This window comes from Xyrauchen texanus, chromosome 35 (genome assembly GCF_025860055.1).
Source record: "Xyrauchen texanus isolate HMW12.3.18 chromosome 35, RBS_HiC_50CHRs, whole genome shotgun sequence".
NCBI lineage: Eukaryota > Metazoa > Chordata > Actinopteri > Cypriniformes > Catostomidae > Xyrauchen > Xyrauchen texanus.
In genome coordinates this window covers 38,165,213-38,175,212 of record NC_068310.1, presented here as the reverse complement: position 1 = coordinate 38,175,212, position 10,000 = coordinate 38,165,213, and the positions used below count along the sequence as shown (strand labels likewise).

Here is a 10,000-nt window from a genome sequence, read left to right as displayed (position 1 = left end):
TCTGCAGGTGCTGCACGCATGAAAGTGAATGAGCGCTCTCTCCTGTCATCTGCTACAACAATCACAGCGTGTGATGCTCATAAAATGTGTTTTCAGCATATGAGCGGATTCACACGTTCACTTTGAAGTGTGCAGCACATGCAGATGATATATTTATTGAATTAATACTCACCACACAACTCACCACACACCCCATTGAGAGCGAGAACCACTAATCACCACCACGAGGAGGTTACCCCATGTGACTCTACCCTCCCTAGCAACCGGGCCAATTTGGTTGCTAAGGAGACCTGGCTGGAGTCACTCAGCATGCCCCACCGAGAGCGAGAACCACTAATCACGAACATAAGGAGGTTACCCCATGTGACTATACCCTCCCTAGCAACCGGGCCAATTTGGTTGCTAAGGAGACTTGGCTGGAGTCACTCAGCACGCCCCACCGAGAGCAAGAACCACATTATAGCGACCACCAGGACGTTACCCCATGTGACTCTACCCTCCCTAGCAACCGGGACAATTTGGTTGCTAAGGAGACCTGACTGGAGTCACTCAGCATGCCCTGGATACAATCTCGCGACTCCAGGTGTGATAGTCAGTGTCAATACTCGCTGAGATACCCAGTCACCCCAAATTTGAAATTTTTAAACTTGTTTATAAATATATATTTGAAATCAGAGAATAATTTCGAATACTCTGGGTGGACCTGGCCCATCCTTGGCTACACCACTGGCTAATACTGATGTTTGTTTGTTGTTCAGAGTTTTCCCTCCAAAAACGATATCACTTCCTGAAGGATGATGTCAGCTTTTGTCAGTTAAAGGGATATTATAAAAACACCATGTATTTATTAACATTCGTTAATGCATTATGAACTAACAATGAGCAATTGTGTTTTTAAAAACATATTAGATTAAAAAAATAAAATAATGCTGTAATATTATATTGTTCAATTAGTTCATGATACCTAATGCATTAACTAATGGAACCTCATTGTAAAGTGTTTCAATATCTCGTGATGTGTTACAATATTGCACAACTGTGATCAATGACCTCAGAATGACTGACAGCTCTGATAAGAGTTTATCAACGAAACACAAGCCGCCCGCGAACCAGCAATTTCAGAGTCATCAAGCTACAATGAAACTCTCAATCGCTATCAGGAAGTGTCAGAAATCTTCACTTTGTTTCATTTTATGATTCACAGAGTTTTTAACCTTTAAACTCATCTTGTCTTTCAGGAAACATGCGTGCTCCTTCAAGAGCCAACACGCTTAGGACTGAGACGCCGTTCTCTCAAACATCATGAAGAGCAGAACCTCAAGACTGAATCTTCATTTCCTCACACAATCAATAAGAAAATATATTCGGCCTGTTGATTGTGGTATGAAACGTGCCACAGATTTCTCAGGAACGCGTCTATAAAAACTCCAGTTTTATCATTATTAACGACTACATCAACACAAGTTCAAGTCGAACAGAAGTGCAAAATATGAACTTTGCATCCACAGTTTCACGAGATGTTTGATGTGATCAAATACCAACATAACTGGCAAATTAATCTGTATTAAATCCATTTCATTATCAGCTGCACCTTATTTATTGTGTAAATATCAGAAGGTCAAGTCAGATGTGCAACATGCGCTCTTTTAATCGTTTCCCACATTACTTTGTTACATTAATAGTGCATTCAATGACAGTCATTAGTGGCTGTTACGCTCAGAACTATAAAAACACCACAGAAGTATCTTTAAAATAGTCCAAGCGCTAAATACCAAGTTAGTCATTTTTCTGCCCAATTTGTAACACCCAATTCCCGATGCACTCTAAGTCCTCATGGTGTTGTAGTGACTTGCCTCAATCCGGGTGTCAGAGGACGAATCTCAGTTGCCGCCGCGTCTCAGACCGTCAATCCGCGCACCTTATCACGTGACTTGTTGAGCACGTTACCATGGAGACGTAGCATATGCGGAGGCTTCACGCTATTCTCAGCAGCATCCGTGCACAACTCACCACACGCCCCACCGAGAGCGAGAACCACATTATAGCGACCACGAGGAGGTTACCCCATGTGACTCTACCCTCCCTAGCAACCGGGCCAATTTGGTTGCTAAGGAGACCTGACTGGAGTCACTCAGCACGCCCTGGATTCAAACTCATGACTCCAGGTCGTTTTCAGCATATGATTGGATTCACACATTCACTTTGAAGTGTGCAGCACATGCAGATTATATATTTATTTATTTAATACTTAAATAAATATGATCACGAGGAGGTTACCCCATGTGACTCTAGACTCCCTAGCAACCGGGCCAATTTGGTTGCTTAGGAGACCTGACTGGAGTCACTCAAACTCACAACTCCAGGTGTGATAGTCAGCGTCAATACTCACCTAGATACACAGACCCCCCCAAAATACTGTGTTTTAATTATATATATAAATATATAGTCTGCAGGTGCTGCACGCATCAAAGTGAATGAGTGCTCTCTCCTGTCATCTGCTACAACAATCGGAGCGCGTGATGCTCATAAAATGTGTTTTCAGCATATGAGCGGATTCACACTTTCACTTTGAAGTGTGCAGCACATGCAGATTATATATTTATTTAATTAATACTCACCACACAACTCACCACACGCCCAATTGAGAGCGAGAACCACTAATCACTACCACGAGGAGGTTACCCCATGTGACTCTACCCTCCCTAGCAACTGGGCCAATTTGGTTGCTAAGGAGACCTGGCTGGAGTCACTCAGCACGCCCTGGATTCTATTTATTTAGTTGAATGCAAATGAGCCACGAAAGCAGCAACAATAGGCAAGATAATTTACATTTTATTCAGTTCCTCACACAAAGACACACATATGACTTCAGAAGACTTGGATTATAGCACGCAAGTCACATGACTTGGTTTCATTAAACCTTATCTGGTGAAATATACTGTATATACATAAAACCCATTCATCTGGTGAACATAAAGGCTTTATTAAAGCTCAACTTTGTAAATGCTTTAATATAGAGTATTGTTACGGTGCCTCGTCTTCATCATTTCAAAATAAAAGTCCCTCATTATGCACCAAATCTTTCTTAATCTTAATTATTCTGGTTATTATTGGGATTTTAATTGAACAATAAACTGCACATGAGATTTTATTCATGTCTTTGCCTGTCATAGACATTTTTTTAAAGTTCTCTAAATAGATGAATCAGTTATCAGCCTTTTCCACCACCTCAGTTCTCATTATCGGCAAAATCCACCATCAGCCGACCTCTACAAAATACATACTGTTAAAAGAGTAAACGATGACACAATTTTCAGATTTGTGTTCGGTATTCCTCATTGAAAAAATCTGTATAAAATCGTAAAAAATGTTTCAAATATTTACATAATTTCAGTTACTCTTAAATGCATTATGCGCAACAAAAATATAACACACTAAAAGTTTATATTTTAGCAATATTAATAATAATATTTACAAGATTAACACATTTGAATTTCATAACAAAATGACATCAAATTGAATGTGTATTTTTTTACTAAATTAAAATAATAAAACTTTATATAATATTTTTTATAAAATTTTATATATAAATAAAAATAATAAAACATATATATATATATATATATATATATATATATATATATATATATATAATATATATATATATACATTTAAATAATTAAACTTTATATATAAATAAAAATAATAAAACTATATATAAATAAAAATAATAAAACTATATATATATATATATATATATATATATATATATACACATTTAAATAATAAAACTTATATATATAAATAAAAATAATAAAACTAATATATATATATATATACACATTTAAATAATTAAACTTATATATATATATATATATATAATAAAATTAATATATATGTATACACACATTTAAATAATAAAACTTAATATATATAAATTAAAATAATAAAACATATATATTGTTTTTACTTTATTTTGTTTTTAAGATTCAATTACTTAAAATTGAAATGTGTAAATATGTAAATAATATATTTGTGTGCATGCTGGAAAACAGTCATTTAAATAAAAGCAAGTATGAAATAAGGCATTCTTGCAACTTCTTGTCAAGGGGTTTATTTTTATTAAAACAAACAGATTTCAGCTTTATATGAAGGTCTCATGAAAACAGACGTCATCATTTATATTTGGCACTTTTCAAATGTCTTTTATGTAAAGATTCGACTGTTTTAATCAGACCCAGAATGAAAATCACATGTTTAAAACTTTGATCATCGAAACAAAGGCTGAAATAAACAAACAATATCATGAATTATTGTGTGAAAATGATTTCAAAGTTACGATCATTTCCACCACACCAAACCATTTTGTAAACACATTTATTTTTAAGTTAGTGTACTTTTAACTTTTTAATTGTGTATATTGTAAATGCCGTTTGAAGTTGAAGAAACATCGATCGATCAGTGCATATTAATGAACAGAGATGTTGAGATAATGTAATACAGCACGGGACAAACATGAAGAACCTCTGAATTATGCACAGAGATTTATTAATATATCATAATGTTACACATTTAGTTTTCAATACAGAGATTTTAGAGTTTTGCCAGAGGGGTCGGCGGTTATGGCTTTCATTGCATTCACTGAAACAGTTAATAAAGTGTCATAAATCAACTCTTAAAACATGATTGATGCCCTCTGTAGAGTCGATGCACCATCAATCTTTCAATCTTATGTTACACCAAGAAAAACAACTTTAATCTGGCCGAAGAGAAAAACACAACAAGCTTGTTTTCATAAATGCATCATGGCACCAAAGCAACAATAGCGACACTTTTGCCGGTTATAGTGACTTAAAAGAACGTGACGATGTGGCAATGTGTACATTACATCACGCGTGCTTTCACCCCATTATTAGTGTCTTATTAGTATGATGTATGTTTTATTACTCTACGGTTTGATGAAATACTAAAGACAAACTTTGCACTATGAGTTGTCTGCTGCATGCATTGATGCTTGAATCGATGCCAGTGACTGTAAACGCATGTTAGTTCATCCTGATGTTCTGCTGTACATCCTGTGAGATTACGACACGAGCAGGGGGTCCCGTTCTGCTGCTGAACTCTAAGAAATGGAAAGAAACAATCCATTACTTCTAACGTTCAAACCATACAAAGACATCAGCAGCAAAACATCTCAAGTAACTAATCAAGCCTCGGAGACGGATAAGGGCCGACCGGAGACGGCAGTGCGACAGAGAGAGTGTTACGGGCAGACGGTTCGTCCAGGAGCACCTCCGCGGCTCGCGGTCTCAGACCTCGTCGAGGATCAGAAGCTGGTAGGGGTCTCCTCCGCCCCTGAACGCGCCAGGCGTTCGGTTAGGAGCTCCTCGTCTCCTCGCGGTCGTCTCCTCACGGTCGGCGGCCGTTCCTCCACTCTCGAGCGTTCGGTTAGGAGCTCCTCGTCACCTCGTGGTCGGCGGCCGTTCCTCGGCTCTCGAGCGTATGGTTAGGAGCTCCTCGTCACCTCGCGGTCGGCGGCTGTTCCTCCGCTCTCGAGCGTTCGGTTAAGAACTCCTCGTCACCCCGCCATCGGCGGCCGTTCCTCGGCTCTCGAGCGTTCGGTTAGGAGCTCCTCGTCACCTCACGGTTGGCGGCCGTTCCTCCGCTCTCGAGCGTTCGGTTAGGAGCTCCTCGTCACCTCCACGGTTGGCGGCCGTTCCTCCGCTCTCGAGCGTTCGGTTAGGAGCTCCTCGTCACCCCGCCGTCGGCGGCCGTTCCTCCGCTGTCGAGTGTTCGGTTAGGAGCTCTTCGTCACCTCGCGGTCGGCGGCCGTTCCGCCGCTCTCAAGCGTTCGGTTAGGAGCTCCTCGTCACCTCGTGGCCGGAGGCCGTTCCTCCGCTCTCAAGTGTTTGGTTAGGAGCTCCTCGTCACCTCGCGGTCGGCGGCCGTTCCACCGCTCTCAAGCGTTCGGTTAGGAGCTCCTCGTCACCTTGTGGCCAGAGGCCATTCCTCCGCTCTCAAGCGTTCGGTTAGGAGCTCCTCGTCACCTCGTGGCCGGCGGCCGTTCCGCCGCTCTCAAGCGTTCGGTTAGGAGCTCCTCGTCACCTCGTGGCCGGCGGCCGTTCCTCTGCTCTCAAGCGTTCGGTTAGGAGCTCCTCGTCACCTCGCGGTCGGCGGCCGCTCCTCCGCTCTGGAGTGTTCGGTTAGGAGCTCTTCGTCACCTCGTGGCCGGCGGCCGTTCCTCCGCTCTCAAGCGTTCAGTTAGGCTCCGCCGTCCTCGGCGAATGGCCACGGCTGCTCCGTTGGGATGGATGGTACTGACGAGGACTCTACTACGCCACATCCCTCCTCATTCGCGGGTTTCGCCACCAGTGTAAAGCAATTAACGGAAAGGAGGCGGCGAGAACCGGCTTGACAATATAAATAATAGTTTAATAAGCAACTGAAACAAAAAGACAAACGCACACAGGTGTCGGACAGCTGCCCGTAAATCTCTCTCTCTCTCTCGCACTGCAGCTTCCAGTCTGCCTTTATCCCTCTCCGAGGCTTGATTAGCCGGATTAGGGGCCGGGTGTGCAGAATCCGTGAATCTTATCACGTGGCTCGTTGAGTGCGTTACCATGGAGACATAGCGCTTGTGGAGGCTTTATGCTATTCTCCGCAGCATCCACGCACAACTCACCACACGCCCCACCGAGAGCGAGAACCACATTATAGCGACCACGAGGAGGTTACCCCATGTGACTCTACCCTCCCTAGCAACCAGGCCAATTTGGTTGCTAAGAAGACCTGGCTGGAGTCACTCAGCACGCTGAGATACCCAGACCCCCTGGGTCGAGTTTCTTAATTGCTTCACGTGAGAAGTAGTATTTGTGTGATTGTTGAATGAGGTTCTATTTCAGATATAATGCTCCCTAAGAAGGGACAAGGCAGCTCACTAGGTTTTGAAACAGAGCCCTAATCCACAGTATTGTGGCGGAAAGGAAATGACATCACACATTGATTAAAGACTCACCTCTGGCACTTTCTGTCGGCACATGAGCACTATAAAGGCCATGCCCAGTAAGATGCCCAAGCTAATCACGATGAACGGGATGTTGATGACCACATTCGCCATGGTAACGACCGCTTGCAGGTTCTTGGCGGATTCTTCATCGATAACGATACTCTGAAAAACAGGATGAGAGTATCCGGAGTATTTTTTAATAATACAACAGGTTCTTATATCAAGTAAACAATGCAGAAAAACATTGAAAGATTTATTAGTGCTGGGTTTGTTTTTTTGGCTATGGCAACGTTCAGGAACGCTCAGCAGCGAGTTGGATTAATGCATTTATTTCGGTTTAAATTGGCGTACACAAAATGTTTATGCGTGTTCCCATTTACCCACTTCCCAGCATGCACTGGGGCATGAATAATTTGGTTGCACTGTTTGAACATTTGCATGGTTTTATTGAACAGTTTAAAACAATGTAAATACAGGAAGTCATTTTAATGACGAAGTTTAAGAAATCTTCAAGTACCCAAACCTGACGCCCGCGATGAGTGCCTAAAACGCGTCTCAGGTCTGTTCTGATCGGGACAAACAATGCTAAATGTACAAAAATAAACTAAAATAAAAACACTACTTACCATATAACTGTGCAGTTTTTAAAATAACAGAGAAAACATTTCTGATTTCTTCTCAGTTGCCTCCGCGTCTGAGACCGTCAATCGGCGCATCTTATCACGTGACTTGTTAAGCGTGTTACCGCGGAGACGTAGCACATGTGGAGGCTTCACGCTATTCTCCGCGGCATCCACGTACAACTCACCACACGCCCCACCGAGAGCGAGAACCACATTATAGCAACCACGAGGAGGTTACCCCATGTGACTCTACCCTCCCTAGCAACCGGGCCAATTTGGTTGCTAAGGAGACCTGACTGGAGTCAAGCCCATATGTTTATTTATTTATTTATTGTCAATACTCGCTGAGATCGCCAGAACCCCCGATATGTTTATTTTTAACCAATCCACATCACCCATAACAAGCAGGAAATGAATTATAGATAATTCAATTTCACTAGTTAAAATGCTATTTATATAGATATAGAGGGCCAAATCAATCCAAATTAAATAAATAAATAAAATAGATATTAAGGGGTCTGGGTATCTCAGCGAGTATTGACGCTGACTATCACACCTGGAGTCGTGAGTTTGAATTCAGGGCGTGCTGAGTGACTCCAGTCAGGTCTCCTTAGCAACCAAATTGGCCCGGTTGCTAGGGAGGGTAGAGTCACATGGGGTAACCTCCTCGTGGTCACTATAATGTGGTTCTCTCTCTCGGTGGGGCGTGTGGTGAGTTGTGTGTGGATGCCGCAGAGAATAGCGTGAATAGCCTCCACACGCACTACGTCTACACGGTAACGCGGTCAACGAGTCACCACGAGGACTTGGGAAGGCATTGGGAATTGGGCGTTACAAATTGGGAAGACGATTAAAATCATAAAAAACCTTTTAAATCACTAAATAAATCAATATATGTCCCTCGTATTTCATGTTTAGCACTAGTTTACATCCCCTAATATATATATATTTCAGGGTTACGGCTCATTCGCAAGAGTTACCAAGAAATCTCGAATTGTACGAAACTTAACGAGGTGTAAAAAAAACAAAAGCATGTCTAAAAATCCCTCGAAAGTCCAAAGAAATCAATAATGCTTCAGTTTGCATCGAGACTCACTTCACGTCATTTTCATGATTGACTATAAACTGGCCATATTTAAAGATGTTTAAACATTTACCTCATTGATGTACATCACTGGATACACCAACGTCCTGATATTCCTAGTTTGACTGCAAACACAAAGACAAAAGACCATTGAGCACGTTTACATCCACAGCAATACCCAAACCCTCATTCCAGACATCGCAGGAGCCGCGGGAACAACAGATTCAAGTGATTGGACGTGTTTACATGCACCGCTACATCAGTGCAATGTGCAAAAACCGGTTTATGCTTAACCTGTTTATGACTTTTGATTGGAAAATGTGAAAAACTGTCAATTAAAGGAATATTTCAGCATAAAGACCTTCAGACATCACGAGTTGTGCCACATCAGATGTGATCGAGGAGCTTTAAAGCGTTTATAATGTTTGTGTCACTGAAGAGACGGCGAGTCGACCCCGCACATCTTATTCCCGTTAAAAGCTTGAATAAAGTCTATATGAATGTTTACTGAACACTAATGCAATCTGCCCTCTAACAGGTCAAAGGTCAAGATGCTTCTGCAGGTCATTTTGCCAACTCATGATATCATTAGACAGATAAGAGATTTCCCGACATCAAAACAACATAATAAAGATATTAATGATTTAATCAAACAATTAATAGCACACACACACACACACACACACACACACACACACACACACACACACACACACACACTGACACACACTCACACATTCTCACACACACACTCACTGACACACACTCACACACACACTGACACACACTCACTGACACACACTGACACACACACACACACACACACACTGACACACACTCACACATTCTCACACACACACTCACTGACACACACTCACACACACACTGACACACACACACACACACACACACACACACACACACACACACACTGACACACACTCACACATACTCACACACACACTCACACACACACTGACACACACTCACTGACACACACACACTGACACACACTCACACACACACACACTGACACACACTCACTGACACACACTCACACACACTCACTGACACACACTCACACACACACACTCACTGACACACACACACATACTCACACACACACACTCACTGACACACACTCACTGACACACACTCACACATACTCACACACACACACTCACTGACACACACTCACACATACTCACACACACACACTCACTGACACACACTCACACATACTCACACACACACACTCACTGACACACACTCACACACACACACTGA

The 10,000-nt window shown here is 42.0% G+C and overlaps 2 protein-coding genes across 2 annotated transcripts in view; one reads left to right on the top strand and one right to left on the bottom strand.

Moving 5' to 3' along the window:
- The window catches only part of LOC127628923 (liver-expressed antimicrobial peptide 2), a 3,777-nt gene extending 2,177 nt beyond the window's left edge, over positions 1–1,600 (top strand). The window contains exon 3 of the mRNA XM_052105907.1: positions 1,239–1,600. Within this exon, the coding sequence (XP_051961867.1) occupies positions 1,239–1,275 (37 nt within the window). The 3' untranslated portion in view covers positions 1,276–1,600. The remainder of the gene's footprint in view (positions 1–1,238) is intronic.
- Positions 1,601–4,098: 2,498 nt separating this feature from the next.
- The window catches only part of scarb2c (scavenger receptor class B, member 2c), a 20,916-nt gene continuing 15,014 nt past the window's right edge, over positions 4,099–10,000 (bottom strand). The window contains exons 10-12 of the mRNA XM_052105887.1: positions 8,787–8,838; positions 7,016–7,168; positions 4,099–5,122 (exon numbers count right to left, since the gene is read on the bottom strand). Coding sequence (XP_051961847.1) covers positions 5,084–5,122; positions 7,016–7,168; positions 8,787–8,838 — 244 coding nt within the window. The 3' untranslated portion in view covers positions 4,099–5,083. The remainder of the gene's footprint in view (positions 5,123–7,015; positions 7,169–8,786; positions 8,839–10,000) is intronic.